Source organism: Acipenser ruthenus, chromosome 4, assembly GCF_902713425.1.
Source record: "Acipenser ruthenus chromosome 4, fAciRut3.2 maternal haplotype, whole genome shotgun sequence".
Taxonomy (NCBI): domain Eukaryota; kingdom Metazoa; phylum Chordata; class Actinopteri; order Acipenseriformes; family Acipenseridae; genus Acipenser; species Acipenser ruthenus.
In genome coordinates, this window is record NC_081192.1 from 50861635 (window position 1) to 50889088 (window position 27454).

The window sequence follows — 27454 nt, forward strand, 5'->3', positions numbered from 1 at the left end:
ATGAGCTCAAACATCTGTGACCAGGCGGTTTTCCCTTCCTTGTAGCTCCAGGCATGGAATCTTTGTGCCCGTACTGCCGTGGTGATGCCAGCTCTAGACAGAATCTCTGCTTTCAGCAACTGGTAGTCGGCAGCTGCAGCAGGCTTGAGATCAGAATAAGCCTTCTGTGCTTCCCCCGTGCCAGAATGCCTGCTCATTGCAATAGTGGCCAGGATTCACTTTCAGCTGTTCTTTCAAAGGACAGCAGGTATGCCTCGAGGTCATCAGCGGAGGTCATTTTCTGTAAGAAACGGCTTGCCTGTATGGACTGTGGGCCCTCGCCTGCAGAGCTGAGCCTTCCAAAGAGACTTCACCACTTGAGGTGATCCCGTTCTGCTTGTTCCATCAGTGCTCTGTTAGTCTCCTGCTGGACAGTGATGGCTTGCTGCTGGGCAGCAGTGGCTTGCAACAGTGATTTTACTATTTCATTCATGGTTCGTCAGTGGTTAAATAACACCCCACTTCTGGTACCATATGTAATGAAGCCGTCCCTTATTCCTTGGGATTATCAAGGTAGCAGTTTTCACCAACAATGTAATCATCGGTAAATAATAAATGAACACCATGTATAAATGAAAACGCTCTTTTGTTCTCTTGTTCTCTCCTCACATAAGCTCTCTCTCCAACCCCACATCACAGAACAACTCAACTGTGGTCTTTTTTATTACACGCCCAGAGTCTGCATTTATCCATTATGATCAATTTACCAATAAATTATACAATTTAGCAGGCCTTTACCAATATGGCCTCCTGATAACCTTCAGCTTTACCAAGATGGAGTGTACCTGTCCTAACCCCAGGGTCCTAAAGCCTGCCAATTCCAGTTAGGAACATACACTACTACATCACAATATATTTATTAGATTTTGGGTTTTCACTAAGACCAGTTTATGCCATAGTTTATTTTTGTATTTAAGCAGCATAACTAAATACTGCTTCCCTTTAAGGTCAGCATACACAAGACCATATGGTAACAGAATTAATTACAGTATATGCAAGTGTACAAAAACAACACAGTACAAACACATTCAGTTTTTACATTTCTAAATTATGATTATTTTGGAAGGACCCTAAAAGGAGACCTTACATGTAGCTAAAAATGTCACTGCTAGTCTGTCAGCAGGTGGAATAGCCTGCTGCATGCTGGTGTTTTTATATGTGATATGAGGTGCTACCAAAGACAACGATCCCTTAAACTTTTCCTTATGCATTTTCACAGAATTGTGTAAGCCTTGAGGATCTTCTAAACAGTAGCATGCTGTATTATGGGAAGTTGTAAATCTGTCTGTGTTTGGCATAGCACCAGGAGGCCATAATGTATACTACAAAGTGATGAATATAGTCAGTGCTACAGATAAGGTTTTGGGTCATTGAGTAGTTTACTCTCCAATTTAGTATGTGAGTAAAATGCAACATTACCTTGAAGTCAGTACTGTGAATAAATATTGTACATACTTTAATGCTAACTTATGAGGTATGCATTAACTACAACCTTACATTTTAACTTGGTCTAACAATAGAAACAAAATTATTCTTATTTGCTTTATTGACCACAAACAATATGGCTGTGAAGCAAATAAACACTATATCAATGTAATAGTGGCTCTTTAATAGTCCTGGTGTTTTCCCCTCAGGACTGTTTTATTGACACCCTTCACTGAACTCTGGACCAAATTTATAAAGGGAAAAAACCGACAGCAAAAAAACACGTAGTGTGCGTGTTCAATATGGCCGCACTTAGCGTCAAAATAACCACCTATTTTATAAGACTAATTAGGTGAAGCAGGCGATTCCGCAATCAACCAATTTAAATACCCCTCACCGCAATTAGCGGTGGAGAATTACACACCTCTCACAATAAATAGCGGGTTTGGGTCAACCCTGTGTGTGTAGGCTACACATTCCAGAAGAAAATGAATGGCACACAAAGACCTCAGCCTGGTACTAGCCATGGTGATGAGGATGCTCGGAAGCGAAAACTGAAATTTACCAATATGTAATTGGAGATTTTGATACAGGAAGTACTTGTAACATGAATATGTGTTGCATCACCAGGACAAATGAATAAAATATGGAATGTGTGGTGGCTTCTTAATAAACAAATTTACCATTTCAGAGTTTGTAGTCTAGGTTGCTTATACATTACGAAGCATCATCCATTTACTGTGCTTCACATATTAGTTGAACTTCTTATTTCGTATAGAATAATTCCAGACGCACAAACTTTTCAAACTTCAGAAACAATACGTTTAACTACATCTTATCTTCTTAAATCCTTATGCAGTTACAACTCTCCTATTTCTTATGTATGTCTGTATTTCTGATTCTATGTATGATTTTAAAGCATATCTGTATGGTCTATATGGTCGTAAAACTGTATTTGCTCTAGCTACAAACTAACTGCATCATCTGTCCCTCTATCCTTTTTTCACTGTTTTCTTTCAAACTCGAATTTAACAGTACTGCCTGAACCAGTATTGTTAAATACCAGAATGTCATATTACAAAAAATAAATTCTGTAGGCATTAGTAAAAGAATGGTGGAGGATGAGCCGTCATTGTATTATATGAGACTTTTTCTTTATGCTCTTCAGAATATCATTCCATCTTTTATTAATCCCCTCCACCGTTCTTTTAATAATGCCTACACTCTAAGAAGTAAAGGCTCTCGTAAGAACCTTGCTTTGCCACTGTGGGGAGACCTTTTTAGGTGCTTCTAAGAACCTTTTTTTACATGGGTTCTATATTCTCTATTGCAGACTTTTGTTTTTGTCATGTAAGCTATGAAACATGTATGGAAAATTGGAGTTTGCAAAACAATACGGTACTATAAACCACAATTTACAAACTGATTGATCAGAAGGGATAAAAAATTAGTTATTTGCAAAATGTTATTAAATGTTTCTTTGTCCTTGAAAACAATGTCTCCTTCTTGCTGCAGACAAGTCTCCCACATCACCTTGCCTTTTGTATAGCCTACTGTCTCAAATTAACGCCTGCTTTTCAGAGTTCTTAAAATAATCAAGCAAATACGAGGCCCGCAATTACCGGCAGCTTTAATAAATTAGACAGAATTTTAGCGGTTTCGTTCAGAAATGCCCCAGAATTACATATGCATATACAGAATTACATATGCATCAAGAACTAAAGCACACAGAGACGTTGCCCCCACAAATCACGTGTTAATTGCGTGTTTATGCCATTGTGTATGTGTTTTATAAATCCCATCCAAGACTTCAGAACCCTCAGCGGCCATTTTACGGTCGTAAAACATGCACAATCCTTTTATAAATCTGGGCCTCTGAGACATAAGCCTCTTTTCTACTGTACAACCGAGTCTTGCCGGGGCCGTACCGAGCCCTCACGGTGCGGTTAAGGAGAGCCTGGGTTGTTTTTCCACTGCAGAGCCATGCTACTGACGTCACCCGCAATGAAAGACGGTTGTTATTAATGAACTCAGTTTGCCAAAAGATGCGCAAACAAATGGTGTTAAACAATTAATAGAATTTCTTTATAATCCACACAATTTACTGAATATATCAACTTAATAAAGCTCAATTAGTTCAATTAGTTCTGTTGAAGGGGAAAAAAGAAGATTTAAAAAACATGATTTGCCAAAGATATCCTGTTTAAGAGTTGTTTTTTGTTCAGGTGCTTAAAAAAAAAAGAAGCTGTGCGAGCACAGCAAGAGCCGTAGTTGTATGTATGGTACAGCTGTACAGTATTTTGTATGTATTATAATGGTACAGCTGTATTTTGTTTTTCTATACTGTTGTAAATAAGTTTAGAATTGTTTTATTTTCCGCATTTTTTTCCCTCTATATTAATAAAGGTCAAGGATAAGGAATTTGGTAGAATTTTGTGTTTTTGAGTGTGTGAGTTAAGTGTACCGTACCCGCGGTTTATGTCCATTTGCTTCAAATCGTCAGAAATTTGGGCATAAACTTTCTCATTTCTGATGCACGATTCCAGATCCTCGTGAGCATTTCTATCTGCCACAGAGGAACTAGAGCCAGCACTTCCTCAGCATCCCAAGGCTGTACTTTTCTCTCATCACACTCGCTGCCCGGCATGTTGTTTGTTGTTTGTCTTTCTGGAATGTACTGACTGACGCAACGTAATGTCCCTGGCTCGGCTCGGCTTGCAGCCGGATTCAGATGTCTTGTGAGGCTGGAGTTTCCCGGTTTGGTTCTCACTCGGCTCGACAAATAGCCAGTAGAGAACCACCCGTACCCGTACTGTACCGAGCCCTCACGGGTCAGATGTGCCAGTGGAGAAGGGGTAATAGGAAGCTGCAATTTAGCACTAATGCATGCTTTAATTCACAAATATAGGACAGACAAAAACCCAACAAAACACATTAACACAAAACAAACAGTACATAGGCCAAAACTACAAAACTCATGCACATTAACACAACACAGCAGCACAGCACAAACCTCCACCTCACCAACATTAATTCTCATATTAACACCCGTGGCCTGTGGCCAGCCACATTCCCACGTGTTCTGACAGAGAGGAATTTAACCCCCTCCCTGCCAACTCAATATTTCGCACACACACACAGATATCCTACTGGCAGGGTTTACACCCTGCCACAGAGTATTATTAAAGCTTTGTAAGTAATAATAGTTTATATTATTATCCTGGTGTTTCATTTAACAATGTAAACATACCTGTATTGTGATTCTCAAGCTGGCAGTGTGTTGTTCACTGTGCTTTTAGAAACGTTCCAGCAATCAGCCCAATACTTAAATACCTTTTATATATATATATTATTTTAATAAAGGCCAAACATAAGACATGTTTTTTATGAACAGTCCTATTATACTCGGTCAGTAGGTTTAAAAGAGAGAAGGATAACTGTTTTAATTATCTATTTCCAATAATGATGTAATAGGAATGAGCTGGGACAAGATGAAGTTGATTTCAACAGGGTAATGGTTTCTAAAAAAATATTCCTAGTGTGTGGAGACAAAAACCTTATGTATATTTGACCTTAATTGCTATCATGTGTTATGGTTGCTGCAGCTGAACTGTATTCTTTAGTCTAAACATTTGATGGAGCCGATACAGTATATCATTGAATGTTTATCCAAAGGGAATACCTAGATAACAAAGTAAAGAGCCCCTATTGTAGACTGATAAGGTTTTCAAACTGCTGACTATGTCTTGTCAAGCAACAGTCCCCCTCAACACTCACACACACACTGTTGAAACTATGACCAGTACTGGCACTCCTGAGTCCTGAAGTCCTTATCAGCTTACATACAATACTATAGGGGCGAATGATAAGACGTGCTGTTAGCCGGATGCAATTATTGACACCTGATACTTCAAATGAAATTTTTCATGAAACACACAAAAGAGTGGTTATAAGTAAATCACCCCACCTACCACTTTGAAAAATGCTATGATCTTTTTGACATTATTATACAGTAACCTGTATGCAACTTTAGCACTCATCTCTACATAGTGTAACCTACTCAGCTCTGGTTATCCTTAGTTTGATAGAATGTTAAGAAATACTAAAAGAAGCTTAATAAATTCAATGATATACATTACAGCTAAGCCTTTATTGATGTCTTCAAGAGAAAGACTTCTTGTTTGTTATTGCATTTTTTACATTTCAGTTTCTCTTGACATTTATTTTTTTAAGTTTAAACCTTTTAGTGCTGTAGCAGCAGTAGCATGCCTATTTGGAGCATAACAGCCATCCTTATGTGTTGATTTGCAGAACCACCACAGATTACAACTGCAGACTGAGTCATAGGTTTATCCAAGTGTCATCATTATAGGTTTTTTGCTTAAGTCAGTCCATTTAATTCCCAGCTCTCGCAGGTTCACTCGATCTAATAGCGTGACAACAGCGGTCCAGGCAGATCTTGGAGAGATCTTGGATAGCCTGGTGGAATCTCTGGAGACAGAACCCCCCTCCTCTGGCTCAGTGTCCAGGCAGTTTTCCCGGGATGCCAGCACCTCCACCGTCAGCATCCAGGGTTCAGGGAACCACTACCACGCCTGCGCTGTGGAAAACGACTTAGACACTGGTTTCGACCCCTCCATCCTGCCGCCCCCGGACCCCTGGATCGACACCGTCACCGAGGACCCTATGGAGGTGGTCCAGAAGTCTGTGTGCCACAGGGACGGTGGCTGGTTTCTGAAGCTGCTACAGGCAGAGACAGATCGAATGGAAGGCTGGTGCCAGCAAATGGAGAAAGATGAGCGTGAGAATGACCTGCCTGATGAAAGTAAGTATGGAATCCCCTGCTAGGAGATACAGTGGAGACGGTCTATTTTTTCATCATACTGATAGCTCCACTGTTTCTATACAGTAATGGTGGAAAGTATGGGAGAAGTAGGGGAGTTTTATGATGAGGTATAAAACAAAAGAAAAGTAACCCTCCTCTTTATATTATCTAACAGAGTGCTTATTAGCACATGAACAGAAGTCCAGCACAAAAACAGAAGTCTAAGCGAAAATGAAATGAGCCACAGAAGACATTCAGTTGGTGACCAGCGGATTGTATGAATATTATGAGTGTTTCATTTATGAATGGTAATGTTACAAACATGTTACAAACATTTAAAGTAACGTGTAAAGACAAGGACTTGGAACCATGTCAGATCACTTGTGAGCCAATTACAAATATCTACTGGTAGAAGCAGAAAACATCAATCTCACAGACTAAAGTAGGTTATATTAGTATGTAACGTCATACCACACACAACCTCCCGTTCCATGAGCAAACATACTCCAAAATATATCATTTATACTACAATTCTTTGTTGTTATCTCCATTCAGTAGTCCGGCAGACATACCAATGATTTTTGTCATCAGGGAGTAGAAGATATTAACATCTGTCTTCATGATAATCATCTCCTGAGCAAACTGACTGCCGTTCTTCATCATGAAACTCGTATTAATGAGCTTTCTAAAATCACTGCTTCTAAATGTAGCAAGCTTTAAAATGAGCAAATGAGCAAAGAGAATTATATATAATATATATAAATTACATTTAATTCCCACCTCAGCCTCTTTTCTGTTTTCCTTTGAGATCTGAGACAGTCAGCTTTGCAGGTCTTGTCTGAATCAGCTGTCATTGTGCATATGTATTACCTAACTGTGCATCAAATATTTAGAAACTGTTTTTCTGGGAACAAGGTGAACCTTGCATAATCTGAATTCAGCATCATGTCTACATGGCGATACAGCTTTTGTATTGTGATTGTCATTACCCCATGACACAGCTTATTTAGCTGTCACAACTGTACAGTAAAAGAAGTACCGGTATACTGTCCACATCCTCTTTTTTAATTCATACGTATGAGTTAGTCCTGTTTTTTATTTATTTGTTTATTTATTTAGATATGCCATATTACTTAGCTGAACCTGAAACCTGTATTATGTTTTGGTGCCAAGGATAGAATGAGAAGCTCTACAGTATATACAGTATATATACTGCAAGTCATATGTCGTATACTATACATCAATTTATACATGTATACCTCATGTAAAGAGTAGTTTAAAACAGTGCATGGTGGGAACACAGGAGCTACAATGTAACAAAAAAATATTCAGTATTTGACCTATTATCTAACTCTCATCCTTTATAATATATCAGAACACATTCCTATTACTGTTTTCACTTGCTTAAGCAGATGTGATAAATTGGGTTCATATTAGTTGAAGAATGTGCTGGAAATAATATTTAACTTGTTATTGTTCTTATGATTTACATAATTTTTGTTTGTTTCGATTGACTGTTTTTAATAAGACTACTTCAACTTTTTATTAATAAGAGAAAAATTATAATTCAGTTGGTTAATAATTTAGCAGGATTCAATATGTTTCAGAATGTCGTCACGTTCTTCGCACAATGGGATTCTGAGTGTACCCATTACCTCCGGTAAAGTGGTTTTGTTAGTGAGTATATTGCAGTGATTTTGTTAGATTGAAAGAAAAACAGTTCTGCGCTTCTCAGCAGTGTTGCATTACTGTGTGAAATCTTGCATGAAGCAGTTTCAACAAAAAACATGAACTGATGGGCGGGTTTGTGGGTTGCATTTATGTATGCAGCATGAACAAACAGTCTGGTAACCTTTTCATTATTTTTGAGCTGTTTATAGGTTAAATAAATCCACAAACAACTGTTTTTCTTAGGAGACAGCAATGACGTGCATTTATGTGTTCTCTCACCCAGGTTAAAAATAGTTTAAGATCAGATCTCAGCAGCTGTGGGATTACTCTGCTAAATCACAAGTATCCTGCCTACACTTGGCAATTTGCTTGTTTTCTGAGAAGCAGTAACCCAACCTGTTGTAATCAGGGTGGTTGGGCTATTTACATATGCTTTCTTCCTGAATCTTTCTTCCTGAGTTCATCCAAGTTTATCATTAATGTGTCATAGCTATTTTAATAATTATCGGATCCTGTTATAAATTGTATACCAAATTATGTTCCCATCAATTGTTTGAATCTTTAATAGTATTTATATTTAATGGAAGATTACTGTCCACAGACTTTCTAAGTGTGTCTCAATTGCTACCATGCTTAATATGCATGCCCATCTGCATTATCTTAATTATTATTGATATAAGATCCAACACCATTCTTGGTACTTTTCAGTACAATAGTAATGCATTGGGTTTGATGGTCTCAGCTGAGCCCCCAATGGATATTAGTCTACCTTTCAAAACCATCACTCAGTTCAGCACAATTTACAGTTTGTGCATCAGAGAGAGGCTCAGGACTGAATAGAAGGCAGCATTCAGGTCAGTGTTGATGTGCACTCAGGGGCCTGTGAGTGGGAAGCTCTCATGGCATATGCTGGCACTATGCCTGATAGAGCGTGGGCCTTTTATGAGCACTACTGTAAATCAAATGCACTGTAATACATTTTGTTATTTTTTTATGTAAAATATATTTGCAAAAAGTTGACCACTTGGGCACACTTGAAAGCAAAAATGTACCTTTTCAAACAAATACTTTGAATTAAAAATAATAATAATAATAATAATAATAATAATAATAATAATAATAATAATAATAATAATAAATCTGATGCCTGAAAATAAATAAATGCATGACATTTGTGTAAATATTTAAGCTTCATGGATGTATGACAATGTTTTGAGTCATCCAGAATACAGACTATTGTAGCTTTACAACATGAGTATAAAGACTTATGTCTGAAACCTTGTTGATGTCTGTAAAACTTTGCATTAGCTACCAGTAAAGCTGAGATTTGGTTTGAATACCATACTCATGTACAACAATCTAAAGAGACTAGGGCCTGGCTACCCACACCGCCAACACACAGACTCATTTTTGTTTTCTTAAAGGCTTAGTAATAATACTAGGTGAAAAATGTGTACGAATTTCAAGTAATGACTATTTTCTATGTATATGTACACACCATTCTGCTGAATTGTGTAAGTTGGTTTTCACATAATGATTAAGAACACAACTACCTGAATGACCAATTCTTATTTCTTGGAATCAGTTTTAGGAAAGATCCGGAGTGCAGTGGGCAGTGCCCAGCTGTTAATCTCCCAGAAATTCCAGCAGTTCAGGGAGCTGTGTGAAGAGAACTTGGTATGTTGATACTGCTGTTACCATGATAACTTGTTTCATTAGAACAGCTTAGCAGCTGTGGATTTGAGGACCTTTGAAACATCTAGTTCACATTTGAAATAAATACTGTATATAAAGTTTCAAGTTTCCACTTTGTTAATGTGTGTGTGAATAAGCTGAGGGGACTTAAATTCAATGAGGTGTAAACCTCTTTTCTTATGTTAAGGTAGGGCTTTGCAATTGCTTGCAAACTAGGCAAAGTGTCAATCCCCAAACAAAGATGCTCACACAGTAATACTGAAATATTTTCTATGCCTAAAGTTGCATGCTGAATGTTTAGTGAAATCTTACATTTTACTTTGTTATTTTTTGTTGCGTGAACAATGTGTGAACATAGAGCACAACATACACATTTTATCTTGATTGCCAACAGAACCTAAATACTAATTATTAAAAAAATAAAAAAAATCCATTACATGCTTTTCAGAGTAAAAAAAAAATATATATATATATACATTTAAACCTCTTTTATACATGTATTGTTTTGTACAGAACCCCAATGCACATCCTCGGCCTACATCTCAGGATTTAGCAGGCTTCTGGGACATGCTGCAGCTGTCAATAGAAAACATTAGTTTGAAATTCGATGAACTTCACCAGCTCAAAGCAAACAACTGGAAGCCATTAGAGGTTCCTGAAAAGAAGGTAAAAAACAGCTTACAATATCAAAGCGTGTAGAGTGTTGCATGGGCATCATTGGGCCCTCACCCCACCACCTTGCTTTTTGATCATAGGGTGTCCTTGAACATGGACATGTCTCCTCATGCTTTGAATTGGAAACACTAAACTTGGAGACCTTGTTCTCTGTGAGAATCAGTGGCTTCTCTGATTTTCATTGCTTGTTTTTTACAGTCTTACAGTAGCACATGCTTGGATTGAAACTAGTTCCAAGACCATGTTATCCCTTCCACCCGTCTGATACCATCATTTTCCCACTGATTTCCCTTGTCAGTGCCCATCGCTAAAGTACCTCTGAATGGACCCATTTCAGTGGCTGGTATGCTGCAGAACCCCAATCTAAAACTGAATGGGTACATAAAGAGAGCTTTAGAATGGACCACATGACTGTTTTAAGACAGTGTTTCTTGATTATTGTACAATGCAATGTACAAATATACTCGTATTAAAATATTCTGGCTACCTGTATGTTTATATTGAGTTTAAATAAACACACTTGTAACCTATATCCACATGTACTAGAATAGAAATCTTCATACCTGGAATATGCAATACAGTTTGTTTATTACTTGTATTTTATCTCTTGACATTGTTTTAATTTTATTTTTGTTGACAGTGAGCTGATTTAAAAGAGACATTCCGTGTGACAATCATCGTCAACCTGAGCCCCTGGCAGTCTTGTCAAATAAATGTTGCAGCAGATATCCTCAGTGAAAGAGTTCAAATGCAGTTGCTGGTGGTGTCTGAAAATATGGTCTTCCTGAGATATCGACGGCTAATACTGTTTGTTGTCTCTGTTCAGGAGAGAAGGATGCCTCCTCCTGTGCCAAAAAAACCCCTGAAATGTTACCCTCCCCTGGCAAGGGACAGGTCCCTGGAAAGCACTGAGAAGCAGCGGCAGGAGGCAAGGAAAAGATTGATGGCTGCCAAGAGAGCCGCATCCGTGCGACAGAATTCAGCCACCGAGAGTGCAGACAGCATTGAGATCTACATCCCTGAGGCCCAGACCCGTCTGTGAACCCCACACTCATACACGCACACACACACACACACACACACACACACACACACAAAGAGACAAGAACTGGGTGCTTGTAATATACTCACTATTCCAGGTCCTTCTACAAAAAATAATTAAGTTTAGTATTCCTTTTACCTTTTACCATTCTTTCTCTGATCATTCGCACAAGGATCAGGTTTATTTCCACCTATGTGATGTAGTTGTTGACTTCTCCCCTCCCCAGAAGGTGTTGCGTGACTCTGCTTCTTAAAGAGTAAGTAGTGTTACACATCCCGCGTGTTGCTACAACTGTTTTAAATAACGTACCTGTCATTTTTCATTTAATTGTTAATATTTTGACAACTTTTTACACTTATACACTGTTTCAAAGCTCTTTTCAAAATGTTCGCTCTAGTGCACAGGGGTTTGAGATCTGTCCTCTAAATCACTGCAGGAAAAGCGATATAAAAAAAAAAGAAAACATAACAGTGCTCTGGCTTTTCTGTTCCATACTACATCATGGATCGTTATTGCTGTGTTACCTGTTTGACAATGTGGGCAATAATCCTTACACTACCAGTGGACTAGAGCGTACATTTTGAAAACAGAGCTTTGAAACAGTTATATTGTCGGAATGTTAACAATGAAAAGAAAAATTACAAGTATGTTATTTAAACAGTTGTAGAAACACATGGGGGTGTGAAACACTATTTTATTCAGAACCCTACGACCTACACTTTAAGGTTTGCCAATTTAAACGTTATAGTGTAGCCACATAACTATTTTACCATAGCTGCCATGCGTAATGTAAAGCATTGTTCTTTATTCATTTATTTATTTTTTGCTCTTTCTGTAAAAAACAAAACAGGACAACAAATTACCCTTGTACATAAACCTATCTCATAAACACCATGACCTTAGACTTCCTAAAACCTAGCAAGCTAAGTGGTTCCTTTGCATACAACAATAGGAAACAACCGGGTAACTTGCCGTCAGGTAAGGCTGCAAGGTCTTGCGAGCCTCTGCAGTCAAGCTTATGAAAGCTGGTTGTAAGAAGAACTTACTCATTCCTCAGAGCAAATGGGAGTACCTGAATCAGCAAGAGTTTGAAATGCAAAAGTTGCAATCACAACCTCAGACACAGAATGGGGAAAAGAGCAAAAGAAGGAGCCTTTTAAACATCATAGGGAGTATGAAAGCTGCAAGATCCTTGTACATTAATCCTTGTACCTTGTACAGGCACGGGCTGTCTCAAAGCATATCGAACTTGTATGGTTCTTGTTTAGTTTTTTTGTCACAAAGATTGCCATCCTAGTGGAAGGAGGATATTGTGCTTACATTGCATTTAATCACCTGAAATAAATACAAAAACAAAACACTTCATATGGGATTAAGGGTTCCATATAAATTATCAATGATATGCATTAGTAGAATACTTTCACTTGTCTGTAGTTATTTCTATGTTGGCTGATCACGCATAAGCGTGTTATTGTAAATGCTTATAACTTAAATATAAAGAAGAGGAAGGATCTCTTTGCACTAACACTGTTGTCATCTGTGAAATGTCTATAAACCTAATTATTATAAAATGCATAACTGAAAACCTTACTAACACTTTGTTAAACAGGGAGTATAGTAAGCGGTTTGTATCTAGTTTATTGATTATCTATATGGGACTCTAAAGAGTTACCAAAAAGGAAGTCTTTCCAGTAGCTAGTGCAGTGGCTCAGCACATTAGTCAACTCATTCATTGACCTTCTACAAGAGAAGGCTGTTGTGAGAAATTACCCATCTCTGCCTGGGTGATACAGGTGGAAAGTGTTGCCTGTTCTTTCCCGCCTATTGTTGGGCTGCTAATCATGAGTAGATGCATCTGTGCAGGCTCTCTCAGTAAGTCAAGGAGAAGTAAATGAAGCAAAGCCAGAATCTCCCAAAAGAAAGAGTGAAATACTTGTGTGTATGTATTTAGGTGTGTACGTGTGAATGTGTGAGTGAGTGCATGTCTTTCAAGTGCTTCCTAATTTGTAGGTTTCTATTGACCTACCTTTCTGATGTAATGGATTAGCCTCATGGGACATACTGTATTATAAGAAATAAGACCTACATATACAATACATATTTATTTTAAGTTATTATGTTCCCTTTCAAGTACGAAATGTAACCATTACTGCATGGGTATTTACCTCCTAAAGACCCCGAAACCTGAATAAGATATATCAAAGCTGCTTGGCGAGCCTGTGATGCAGTCATGCCCCGCCCCCGAGGGTACAAGAGGACTGCGCTCACTGATCTCAGTGTCATTTTTCCTTTCAAGACTGACCTGACCAGAGAGCCTTGTTCAGTAAGTACTTGTTACCTCTATCTGCTATATAATTGTGTTTTTACACAAAATGTATGTGATATTAAAATAATCGCTGTAATAATTTTCACTAATTACACGTAGTTTGTGCACTACAGCCTGTTCCTTGTTACATCCCATTGCGGCCTGGTGCCCCTTATGAAGCCAGCAGCTTTAGTCGCTCCATCTCAGGGATCCAGCAACGTAGGTTCTCCCTCCAGGCTGCATAGCTCTGGCTGGAGTTAGTATTTCTCATTTTTAATACGGGGCATTTTATTCTCGTTTTAGTACAAGACATTATTATACTGTAATATTTATTACTGTTTTGTAGAGAAGTTTTCTCTTGTGTTTTCTGTTTCTTTTACAGAGACTGTGCAAGCTGGTCTGCAATTTGGTGCTTTGCACACGAACAGTGAGAGCAGCTGCTGGGCTCAGCAGCACTGTACAGGACACAAGATACACGCTTCGGGTGTTGATTGCTTGCAATCCCATCCACAGTATCTTGATGTCGTTTTGGTGACTGCTTTTAGCATCACCATTATGAAAGCTGTTAGTACCATCAAACAAGCAGGCTTCCCTCAGTCTCGTGTGTGTACTGACCGAATGGTTTTGCCTTTGTACAGGTGGGCATCCCTGTACAATGCTACCTGCGGTGACTGCAAACCGGTGGACACGTACTGTACAGTACCAAGGTCACCGACCCGACCCGGTACTGAACCAGGACCGAGGTTACCAACCCGGTACTGTGCCTGTACCGTCTCAGTACCGTACTGACCTGATGCTAAAGTCACCGAATTGACCCGGTACTGATCCTGTTTCTACCCAGTCAGCAACCAACTGGTGCTCACACCCCCAGTCCAGTACCAAACCAGTCTTGTTCGGGTCTTGACCCGCCTGGTTGCTATCTATAAGCAGATTGAGGCAGCACCTGTACATCTGTAAACTGTACACTGCATTGCTTGCTTCTTGCATCATGCCTGGGTTTTATCCCTGCAAGACATTCAAGGTCAGTCTGGCTATTGAGGATGTATGGCAGATTCTTTTCCTGTCTGGGGCACGCCAAGGAGGCACTAGTGAACCGCAGTTTCTGTGACTTTTGCGCACATTTCTCTACGCACACTGGAGAAACATCTCTCCCGCAGCTCTACAGAGTGCGCTCTTCCCCATCACTCGCTGTTAGTGAGATGGCTGCATCCTCACCCCATCAGTGGACTGAGAGCAGATGGAAAAGCTCTGGGCAGCTGTTTCCCACCAAGGAATGGTTATAGCAGAATTACTGCATAAGCGTTCATTGCTGCTGGCCCCAACTGTCCTCTTGGGGCCTCAGGGGGCTATGGGTGCAGATTGGCCACAGGAGGACATACTGTCCATCACCGCCTCTGATTAGGTGGGCGAACAAGAGCTGGTGTTCCCGTCTGAGGACGTGGAGTGGCTACAGCTCCTGCTGTTTCACGGTCGATGGACGCCTTATACAGGGTGCATGATGTGGAGAAGTTGGGCCTGGCCCATTTTCCACCAGTGGAGGCTTAAATTGCCGCCTTGCTGCAGGCGCCTAATTTAGCACTCCTGCACCCCTGCCCAACAAGCAGTGCTGGGTCTCGGAGGTGATCCTCAAGCCTGCCTATTCAGCCAGTGCGTTCGCCACACAGCTAGGCAATTACAATAGTATTCTGGTAGTCTACCAGTCCTGTTTGCTTAGGTCCCTTTCTGACAGTCTCAGTCACCACAACAGCTGGATGAGCTGCGCCTGGTTAAGAAGAACCTGTGCCATGTGTCAAAGCTCAACATGCAGGCTGTTGGCAGGAACATAGCACATAGGCAGCTCTGGCTTTCCCAGGCAGACTGTTGGATGCTCCTATTACACCAAGGCATAAGTTTAGTCTCGCACTCTCACCACGCGTGGAAATCCACAAAGGAGCTGGCTCATTTGCTTCTCTCACTTGGTAGATCTTTTTGCCTCACAGGAATCAACCCACTGTCCCCTCTGGTTCTTCATAATAGGAGGCGGGCTGCTGGCGGGGACCCGCTGCTCAGTCAGTCATGGGAGACTTTACGGCATCCTGACCCATCAAGCCTGCAGCTCTGGGTCTGGCCCCTGAACGCGTTCCCAGTACGGGTACAAGTGGGGCGTCTTTCATACGTGGTGCCTGCCTCATGGGTTTGACCCACTACCTGTGCCATGGCAGTTATACTGCAGTTTTTGCAGGACCTTTTTTGACGAGGAGATATCCCCCTCCACGTTAAAGGTCTATCTTACAGCTATTTCAGCTTACCATGTCAAAATTGACTCGGTCTCCCCAGGAGCTCACTTCCTGGCAGGGCAATTTTTGAAAGGGGCTCAGCAGTTTGGCTGCCTATGAAGGACATTGTTCCTCACTGGAGGTTAAACGTGGTGCTTATTGCACTCCATTTGAGCCTATGCTTTCAGCTGAGGTGAAATCTTTATCACTCAAAGCGGCTTTCTTGCTTGCTATCACCTCCACAAAGCGGGTGAGTGAGATGCAGGCATTCTCCATAGCAAAAGCCTGCTTAAACTTTACAGAGGCCAGGACAAAGGTTACGCTCCGTACCAATCCTTCCCTTTCGCCAAAGACGATCTCTCCATGGTTGCAGCAGGCTTGAAGGTAACATGATGCTGAGATCTATGAGTGCAGTACTTTTGTGCCCTTGGGGGTGGGTCATGACTGTGTCACAGATTCTGCGAGCAGCTTTGATATATCTTATTCAGGTTCCGGGGTCATTAGGAGGTAAATACCTACACGGTAATGGTTACATTTCTATTTCAGGGAACCAGGGTTATGATAATAACCTAATATTCTCTGTATTTGTGACCATTGAACAAAAAACAAAACAAAAAAAAAACAACAGTAAAACCCCATACTACCCACAGCATGCTGTCACAAGGTATCAACATGAAAGTAAGCCTAGAATTTTTTGTAATGTTTTTGTGTACTAATATATCATGCTGCTTTACGTTATAATTGTGAGTACTTCTCTGTAAGGACAGACAAAATAAATTGTTAATTCTTCCGCCACACCACTGGTTCCTGTTTCATAGGCACCTGGAGTGGGGTTATAAATAGAAAACGTATTTGCGGATCCCAGTGCAAAAATATACAGATGTACCATGCATTTTTAATGGTTTTCTCAGAAGAACTTTGATTTCATTTTGTGTGGCCATTAATTTTAACATATCAGTACTTTCATTGTGATACGAATGAACCTCATATAGTGTCACATGTGTCACTTGAAATCTGGTGTTGCTGCAGTGTTGTGACATCAGCTGCAACCAGGGTTGGGGAAGTTTTCTGAAGCTATAGGCCCTCAACATCATAAAAAAATGTTTGAGCAGTTTTACTTGCAGTCCAAGTTTGCACAAAATCATATTTATTGAGTTACATCTCCAGATTCTGCATTTAGCCTAGTTTAACAGAGAACAAAGGGAGGTAGTATGCCATTAATTGTAACAGTTTATTCATAAATCATTATTATAAGTTCTTGCATTTAGCTTTACAAGACCAATGTGTGGTAAATTTATCTGAAAAGTGTGAAAGGAAAAAGTAAAAGTATCAGCATCTGATCTATTGCTTGCCTGAGTCCAAGTTTAGAACCAAAATCAAAATCTAAGGCTCAGAGACATACATGATGTATTACTGTAATACAAGATAAATAAATACTGCTACAGCAACATGAAATAATAGAAGGAAAAATGATTTTCTGTAACACAGCAAATTAAAGAAAGACTGGTGCACATACATAAGTATGGAACTTTTCCTTATGTTGCATACATGCCTCATCCAAGCCTGTTTAGTATATCACCAGAGTGGGTGGAGGTCACCTTAGCTGTTTCTTGCATGCAACACACAAGCAATCCTTGATCTTCTAATAAATTCAGAATCAGCCATGTAATTAAACTACTTCTATCAGCATGGCATATACAGTTTTATTTCGGCAAACAACATTCATAACAAAATGATCCCTCTTTAAGCAACGAGGGATCATTGCAGTTTTGTAAAATTCTATACTCATCCATTTTCAATGCTTAGCATTGGGTAAGGTAGTCCTAATCAAAGTCTGTAAAATACCACAGATTTATCTAAAAATCATATTCTAATGATGGTTCTTTATTACGTGATCCATATTGATTACTAGTAACAAAAGCGCTCCTTAGATTTAAGTTATTGTGGGATATTAGCTATAGTCCTTGCCACTGAATACATTTGACCAATTTTGTATTTTTGTAACAATGATATAATGTGACCTTATTGCTGATATTTCCATGCTTGCCAATTTACCAGATTCCATGTAAACGCAAACTTGTTTTCTATTGGTGACTAATAAATATCATAGCATTCGTTTTTCACAATGAACTCTGTTTAAATGATGTGAAAATCCTGTGAAACAGAACTTACGGCGCACTTTCCTCTGTAAAGAGCACGAACACAAATCTTCAAATAACACCTTTTGTAAACCAATTAAATTGTTAAAAAATATATATGAGGATTGCAATACTTTATTGCCAATAATTCCTCAGCGCAGTATGGTAAACTTTGATTTAAGTATGTTTAATATAATTTAATATAAAGTTTTAATTTATATGTATTTGTTGTTTTCTTTTGAGTTTTTTATTAAATTTATATCTACACTCTTTGAATGTAAGTGGTTTACTTATCAGTACGCCCTGATCAATTTCATTTTGTTTTGTAAAGAGTGACAGATATAAAGAATATGAATTAGTGAGTTGCCAAAACAAGGATTTTGCTGCAAAAAGGAGATTTTCAGAAGAAATTAAAAGTAGTTTGTGTGTGGGCAGACTTAACCATTACGGAATATCTGTAAATACATTAATGTTTCCCAGTGTAAAAAAAATAAAATATGAATCAATTATACATTTTGTATTATTATTGTTATTGCATGACTATGAAAACTGTACAGCATTAAAGATGTACTTTAATGCAATCATATATGTTGTAAGGGAGTTTAATTATTTTGGTTCTGTCTTCAGTCTTCTTTTGAATCTTTTGCAGGGCCGTAACTCAAAATTCCTGCCAAGACAGCCTTTGAAGATGTACCTTATCCTAATTACATAATCTGCTCAACATTTTCATTACATCTTCAAATGAGACAACAGTATATGGCAATGTAAAATCGTATTAGCAGTATGAAGATAGGCATAGCTAGATAAGACATGAGAACTGGAGCAGAACACACAAGTATGTAGCCTTTCTGAGCATAAAAATAATTATCTTTGACCCAGGACAGTTGAATTGTGTCAGAACACAACAATTCTCTGGCAACAATTGACAATGGGAGGAAGGGAAGAGTGAAGATTGTTGGAGATCTGATTGACTGCCTGACTACAATAGGGTAATTACAACTGCAGCAGAAAAATGTGTTTGCGTAAGTCATATATCTAAGTGCCAAAATAGCTGTACAAAATGAAACTTTATTTAGACAACATGTGGGCAACCTCTGCCACAACCATTGCACAGTATGAAAGTAAGAAATCACACAATTGGGCATCTTCTCACATTAGCTATACATAGGGTTATTTATTTCAGTCCTTTTTTTCAACAATTTATTCAGTGTTGTTTAAAGTAAAAAATAAAACAAATAAAACTAAAATGAAGAAAAAAAAAACACTTTACGCACCGACACTTTCATCCATGCTATCTATTATTTTAGTGTTGTTTCTCTAGAACATTCCTAACATACAATGCAGCCCAGATCTACCCTGTGAAAAGCAACTTCAACGCAATCCCTCCCATTAAGATTGGTAACCCCCACTTCCAACACTACAAAGGAAGGCTCAGTCAATATGAAAATTGCTACATGTTCTATTCTAAGCCCTGCCTGATTCATGTATTTCTTCTGTGAGAAACACAAATAGAATAAATAAGTGAAAAAGATAAGCTCTCACATTGCAAAACAATAGGTAAAAAAAAGACAGCTAAGCTATTTTTAATATGATCTACAGTAGTGATTAAGGTCAACAAAAAAATAAACTACATTAAGACATGTATGTGACCTTATTTGGGCCCTCATGTGCAAATAAACAAGGCAAAGTAATAGCAAATCGGTACCAAAAAATGAGGAAAAAACAGAAAAAGAAGAACACCATTTAAACTCTAGTTAGTAAGAAACAAAGTACATCTGCATCTGCAGTAGCCAATACATTTCTCAATATTAAGAAAAGGAAAGTTCATTAAGACAAAGTTCATTAAGACAAAGTTCAAGGTGGTCTTTGGTCCTCCTTTGTGCAAAAAAAAAAAAAAAAAAACACAATACATGGTAGTCCTCATCATCAACAGCTATATTATATATATAGTGTGTCTGTGTGTGTGTGGTCAGTAAATTCAGTCTATTTTTGCATTCCAGTTGAGATTTTAAGACACAAGTTGCTTTGCCTGCAGTTCCATCTCTGCTGCTCGTTTCAGTGCAACATCCACCAAGAGCTGGAAGCCGCTAAAGTCCTGGGTGAGATCAGGAGGAGTTGGGGGAGGAGTGTTGAAAAGCCCACTCTGAGGGCTTGAGTTACCTTCTGTTTCTGCTTCTTCATGACATTTGAAGAGACCGTATACTTTTGTGGAATGTAAGTCTTGGGCTTTGTCTATGATTGTTTGGCAGTAATGCAGGGGCCTTTCTTGCAGTGCAGTGATGGTGGTATGGCATATAACTGATGGTCTGGGAAGCACTGGACCTGGAGAAGGGCTCTTTGGTGAAAGGAGTTTCCTGGATAGGCTTGGTCCTAAGTTAGAAGGGTGGAACGACCTCTCGTCCAAGCTCCCAGAAAGCAAAGGTTTGGGGGACATAGAGTTTTCCATGAAGTTTGACTCTGAAATTTTACTCCCTCTTCGTGAAATGGTAAACTGGTGAGGATCTTTGCCGTCTTTTCGCAGCATGTCTGGCAGAAGCCTCCGACGAGCATTGATGAACCAATTACAGACCTACAAGTATAAAGTATAAAACTATTAGTTTTCAAATTTCTATTGTGATCTTGCAAATCATTTGTTGCAAAAAAATATCAGACTTTCTACTCCAAATATTAATATACAAAAAATAGGCCAGATATCACAGGCTGTCAATCCAGTTGTTTATTTGAACAGCCCTTTGTTTTAGTCCATGGTGCTATGTTCAGTTTAATCTAAAATGTTTAGGTTATAGCATCTGGAAAACTGATGATGCATTTGGAATAAAACAACAACATACTTGAATAAAAAAAACACCATTCTTTACAGCATGAGTAGCCACTTCATGAACATTTGCTTTAAAGTGTTCATTAGGTTATCTTGATCCAGGCTCCACTGCTTCACATGCAAAATGCACTTAATATGCAAATGTATTAGACTATTGTTCCCAGGTAGTGGGTAATAAACAACACCAGTGAAATTCCTGTGTGAACACTCTAGTACCTCCCACTGAAAGTGAGGAATTTTCCTTGCTCAACTGACTGTGTAATCTTCAAAAACAGACATTACCTCAAGTAAGTTAGAATTTATCACTTAATATATGAAAAAAACTGGCTTGCCCAATAGGCACTTTTTATTTATTACACGCAGGTGAAAAAAAGAAACACAACTTTGATGCTGTGCCAGAGGAATAGCTAGTGCAGTCAGTGCAACTACACAGGGGGGAAGTTTGGAGAAAAATATTTAACAGTGACAATATCCTTCACATTTATATTTGCAGATAATCTTCATATTTGTATCATTGTAGCAAACAGTGCAAGTAATTAAGTTTGTATCTGCCCTCTATTCAGCAGGTACCACTATTTTCTTAATCATGTTTATTTTATTTTTTTATGTTGAATTAAAATGAGCATCCTCTTTTTTTTCTTTCCCTGCAACTGTATTTGCATGGAGGCTGGTACTTGGCATTGTTTTATGTTTCGACTGTGTCTCTTTTTCAAACTCCACAAATGTGCAAATGTGCAGTAAAAAATAAATTATAAAAAAAATGTGAAAGTAAAAAAAAAAAAGACATAAAACAATTAAAACTATACTTAAACATACTATATGAAAGTGGGTCAGTGAAGGCATTGCCTCCTTCAAATTTCAAAGTGAACATTAAAAAAAAAAAAAGACCTTAAAAAAATTAACTAAAACCCTAGACTCAGCATTCCTATATTAACAGCAGTTCTGGCTCTTCAGAGAAAGCAAGTCTCCGTTATAAACTCCTATCTGCTCTTAAGCACAGAACTAGCAGTAGCAGATCACATGATCTGAGCACAGGTTTTAATTGGAGGAGCCCAGAGTTATTTTTTATTAAAGGAGACAAACTTCTGTTACAAACTCCTATCTACTATAACAACACACAGTACAGTACTAACAACGGCAGATGACGTAGTCTGATCCCTGGTTTTAATTGGAGGAGCAACTCAAACCCTCACGTCCCCTACTGAAGCAATGCTGTAGGCCTGCTATGCGCAACTATAAGTGAATTGTTGAATAATGGAAATTGCATCATTCGGTTTTGAAATTTTAAGAAGTGACCATGAAAAAAAAGAAATCCATCATAACGGTATGAAAACACTATATGTATGTCTAAAAACATACAGAATGTCCTGGTTTCATCCGTTTCCTTTACTGTGCTAGAAGAAATCAATAAAAAAAATTAAAGCAGCTCTTTTTTTTGCATGGCAGATTGATTAGATGAAACAACGGGTTTGTAATTGTGCCTCTTGTGACTTTGAAGTCGTCAGTCACCACTCAGTACAGAATGGTCATTAGTTATTTTGTTGATCATTTATTTACATTTAATAAATTAAGTCGAAAGAATGTGCTTGACATTTGTCTGTCTTTCTCCTGCCTTAATTTAATTTAGAAAATATTTTTTGGCAAAATATGTTAGCAGGGTACGATTTGACGGGGGCTTCCCCAGCATGGAAGATAAATGTTGTACTGACTATGCCTTTCTGCTGGAAAATTTGATTTATACAGATGACACTGAAACATTTAGCATATAGTATGGTGATTCTGTGTATATACGTACAGTACAATGTCACTCAGTTTAAGTGTTTGTAGCATTATAAGCATACGTTGTTATTGCCTTTTAGTTATCGATAATAATAATAATAATAATAATAATAATAATAATAATAATAATAATAATAATAATAACGTAAATTTGACAAATCACACCCTGTGACGTGGTCTTAAAATCTAAATGCTATATTCATGTTGTATAGTGCATGTTTAAACATACGCTGGCAGTGTGTAACAGTTTGGTTTATTACAATAAACTGTGATGGGCTGCTGTTTTATTTTCTTTGCTGGCTAGTGGACAAAAAGTGTTTAACAGCCAAATTGGGATAAAATGTTAAGAAGATATAAAAAGTGTTGTCAGTCACAATACAATAATAAGATTTTACCGCTGCTGCCCCCTGCCTTTTTTTTTTTTTTTGGCCACCAGCCCCATTGAGTGGGTGTGCATATAGATGATTGTTACCTGTAGTGTAGAAAGATGAGTCTGTTTGGAGAGAAGTGCTTTCTCCTGTTCGGAGGGGTATGCATTATACCGATGTTCATAAAGCCAGTCTCTCAGAGTTTCCACAGACTCTTTGGGCAGATTCCCACGTCTTTTCCTCTTCCCATTGCCTGAAGAGGACAGGTCAAGCGGGACACCCATGCTGTCATCATCCTCGGTTTCACTACCAGATAGCGTTAGCATACCTATACAAAAGAAAAATCTGTTAATCCCAGCAACTTCAAAAAAGAGTTAGAAAAAGGGCAGGTCGGTGACCCATGAGAACATAGGTCAAGTTACTGTGCTGTAAAACATTCCAAACACATGATCAACTTCCTGCCTTCATAGCTCATTAGCATAATATGACAGAATGTGTACCTTCAACTGCACTTGTCCAGACAGAAGCAGCATCACACTACTTCGTTTTTGGCTGTTTGTGCCAATATATAATGCATGAAAAGTGTTTTAAATTATGTTTTGTAGGATGAACCTAATGTTATTGCTAGTACATCTTCTTTTAAAAATACAAATTAGCAGTTTTCCAAATGGCAACCTAACTAGTTAGTTGTTGTTTTGTTTTTTTTACTATAAGATTAAGCATTTCTGAGTGCAGTACACGTATAACTATTTGCATTGTCATAAAACACTACAGAAAGATACTCCGGAAGTGGCGCACAATGCTCCTAGGCGATACGAAAAAATAAAACAAACGTGTGGGGTCTATTCATCCTGTCAACCAATTTAGCACGCACGTACAAAAGTAACACTCCCACGCCTACATATTTATATGTACTAGGCTAATTTTATGCGTAAGAACTGCTCCATTTAAAAAATGGTCTCTGAAGCTTGGACAATGTGCATCAAGAAATAAAGTACTTTAAATAACGAACCATTATTTTCTTTTAACCTTTGGCCAAATAGATCCATTCAGCCACAACCAGATGACAAGACTCAAAAATAAATATTTTCAGAAGCCTACCATTTGAAATCCCAACCAGTTTTAGACACACGTGGCATATTTAAACACAACAATGTTCGACAAACTCATGAGACACGGTTGATTGGTTGAACTACTCTGCATTCTGAGGCCTGCAGTAATTGCTAAAATAAGGCTAACAATTCCTCAAAACTCAAAATATGCACACTTAGTTTTACTGCAACAATGTTAATAATTGACATCGTTGCTGTAACTGAGAACATTAATAGAGCATGAAGTTACCATGGTTTGGAAGGAGCTTTTTCATGGCTACATTTTTTTTATTTATTTTTTTTTGGCAAAAGCAATATTATTTTTTTTGGGACTCTTATTAAATAGTTTAAATCAAATATGTACTTAACCTACAAACTAAGGTAACATGGTGAATTAAACATTATCTTGGAATTTTTCTGACCCCCTCCCCCTCAGTTAGTTTGAAAAAGTCCCCCATGCTGCTGCTAATGCTAGAGACCTGTTGAGGACGGTAACTCGCTAGACAAAACAAAATAATCACTGTCGTTCAAGTCAACATGTGCCACTTCACACTTGTATAAATCACAAACACATTTTTTAAAACAAGATTTAAAAAAAAAAAATCAGTCATATTTCGTGGTGTAGAAAGAACGATGAAAATCGTATAAAACGTATCCTTTTGTGTTCTCTGGAACACGAGGTTGAAGAATGTAAGTGAAGCCTGAGGCAGAATGACAAACACATTAACTTCACAAAGGAGGTCAGCTTTTACGTTATGCGTGTCTAGATAGCCAGACATGAGTTGTCTTATTTCCAAATAAATAGGTTATACAATAGCACTGTAAGTTGGGATAATCAAAACAATTTTAAGCAACTTTGGCTTGCTGCGTAAAGCTTACTAGGCTTTGACGCAACGAAAGCAAAACTGTTGATCTGCTGGCTTAAAAAAAACACATTTATTTCAAAGCGATTGAAAAATTCAAAGAACTAAACAAACATTTTTTGGTCAGCATTTGTGTGTTCTGATGTAAGTGCTTGGGCTTTAAACCAAGGCGCACTTTTCATTCCTTGCTTCGTGAACAAAATAAATTAAAAATTAAACCGATTGTAACTGCGTTTGCATTAAACTCTTGATAATTTATTTACGGAAAACAAGGACACTGAACACAATGTTGACAACGCGCCAGCACATGGGGGAAAAACATGTTTTGTCTGGAGCAAAAAATGGCAAGGCAGAGTTAAGTTAGCTGCTATCTGAAACTCGACGCTAAACTTTGAAAGCACCAATTTAATAAGTAAATGCTTTGATTTGAGATAAATAAGTACTTGTTAACAACAGTCACACCTACCTTTCTTCGCTTTCATCTTGGTCCAAAATACAGTTTAATCAAACGAATGTGTTTTCTTTATATTCCAAAGTCGGGCAAATGTATTCCAACCACACGACAAATTAAATCCAAATTGTATCCGTGGTGTTTTCACTGCTTTTTGTGTTTGAAATCGCTCTCCGGCGTGTCCACTCGCTTGAAACAAAACACACTGTCGAGGTACCTGAGATCTCCAGTTTCCCTTCTCTTTGCTTCTTGCTCAGTGTGTTTGATCATTAAACTGGGTGACAGCTCTCTTTGACAGATGCGTGACTCAACCCTCTAAGATCCTCCCACTAGTTACTAAAAAGAAAGAAAAAATCTCTGACATCAGCATGCCAAACCCGTTTAATGAAAACTTTTATTTTCACCAACAAAGCAGGCATGCAGCTGTAACCCAATCATGTAGTTGAGAAGCAACGAAAATGAGCCCATATTGTGCGGATTGTTTTCTCTTTATGATCATTCCATTAAAGTACCCAGTGACTGAATAAACATGACACATGTTTGTTTTGATACCGTTGAAACCACTTTTGGGGATTGTTTTCACATTCCTGTATTCACATTAAACAATTTTTTTCACGAGGTTTTTGTTTTGTAAAGGTACTGGTGGTTAATAGGATATAGTTTAATTTATAAACCTGGGCTTGATTGCACCAGCTATGCGTAAATTAATTCCTAAATTAGAACGTTAAGCCTCTACTAAGTCCTTAGTTGTTACTAGTTAGTTTATAACTAAACGTTCTCTTACTTCAGTTGCACCACATGTATTTGTGACAATACTGTGTTAGTTTATCACAAAGAGCGGTTCATGCTAAATCAGTGACGTCTTTGCTGCTGGGTAGCCAATTAGAAGTAATGATATTTCAGAGGGCTTGGTCAGGTAGATCGAAACTCCCACTGAAGAAAGAAACACTTATGGACAGAACCTTTAAACTACCGAAAATAAACATATATTTTCATGTTAATGTTAAGAATGTTTAGTTTTAGTGATTAATTGATGAAAATTAAGTCGGCGCTTTTTTATGAATCGGGATGCTGGGAGGGCAAACTTTTTTGTTCGTACTTCATATCTTAAACGTTCACACTTCCCTGTGTTATTTATAAATATGATTAAGGTTACGATTAAAAAAAAAAAAAAAAACATTCACGCGCTCCTCCTCGTGTTGTCTCCCTGTCTCTTCTAACAGACAATGCTGACAAGACAGCCGTGACAGACAGATGACAGTTATTTCAAGAATATGTTGTACTGGGAATTGCAGGTATGTTGTTATATTCATACATATATATATGGTATAAAATATTCAAATTGAAAACTTTTGTTAAGTTTATAAATTATTAATCAATATAACTTTAATAACGTAAATTAATTATCTATGACGGCGTTTACATGGACAAGTCATGACAGTTTTTTCACGATGTTTTTGTCGTACTTTTCTGGAAATGCGTTGCTATGCTGTTCTGATGAGGTATGACACAGGCCCGGTTTTTGGGATGCAACCGCATAACAGTCTCGCGTTTTGATTGGTCCATGTCTGTCACATGAATATGTCGTCACACGAGTGGGAAAGCGTGCAGGCATTTTTAACCCCTTCAGATCCTGCGTCCATTACAATGGACGTCACATGGCAGCTTGTATTTTTTGCTTTTTGTAACAGTTAACATCACTTGAACTGTCAAGTCCATTTGATTGGATGTTTAACAACCAATCAAATGGCAGTATAGCGCTGCTTGTTGTCTTTTGAAAAAAATCCACCACATTGAAGAGAGGCATGGCAGGACTTTACCCCACACGCCGAAGTATGGAACATTTTCAACAGTTTTATTCACATTTATAAATATTTGTGCCAAGATTTCATAGATTTGATATACTATTGAAAGATGGAACGTATTAATTAAAGTTTAATATCAAACATCGCAGCACCTGGTCATGGCGCCAAGTAAACCGTCCTTGGCTAAGAGCCACCTTACATCCTGTCAA

The 27454-nt window shown here is 38.2% G+C and overlaps 2 protein-coding genes across 3 annotated transcripts in view; one reads left to right on the top strand and one right to left on the bottom strand.

Annotated features, from left to right (window-relative positions):
- LOC117399689 (disks large-associated protein 1-like) overlaps positions 1–16584 on the top strand; it is a 306080-nt gene extending 289496 nt beyond the window's left edge. For both annotated transcript variants that reach the window (XM_059022523.1, XM_033999025.3), the window contains exons 10-13: positions 5871–6289; positions 9546–9637; positions 10169–10321; positions 11157–16584. In XM_059022523.1, the coding sequence (XP_058878506.1) occupies positions 5871–6289; positions 9546–9637; positions 10169–10321; positions 11157–11372 (880 nt within the window). In that variant the 3' untranslated portion in view covers positions 11373–16584. The remainder of the gene's footprint in view (positions 1–5870; positions 6290–9545; positions 9638–10168; positions 10322–11156) is intronic.
- Positions 16585–19118: 2534 nt separating this feature from the next.
- LOC117400598 (homeobox protein AKR-like) lies at positions 19119–25903 on the bottom strand. Its single transcript, XM_034000787.3, has 3 exons — positions 25456–25903; positions 23140–23363; positions 19119–20639 (listed from the first exon to the last, which is right to left on the bottom strand). The coding sequence occupies exons 1-3, from the start codon at positions 25469–25471 to the stop codon at positions 20079–20081; spliced, it is 801 nt and encodes a 266-aa protein (XP_033856678.1). The 5' UTR covers positions 25472–25903; the 3' UTR covers positions 19119–20078.
- Positions 25904–27454: the final 1551 nt, after the last annotated feature.

What these genes read in the sequence shown, in the direction of transcription:
- LOC117400598 (XM_034000787.3), bottom strand. An exon ending in CTCATCTTTCTACACTACAG is followed by an intron (nt 20,640 to 23,139) that starts GTAACAATCATC and finishes TTATACTTGTAG; the next exon opens with GTCTGTAATTGGTTCATCAA.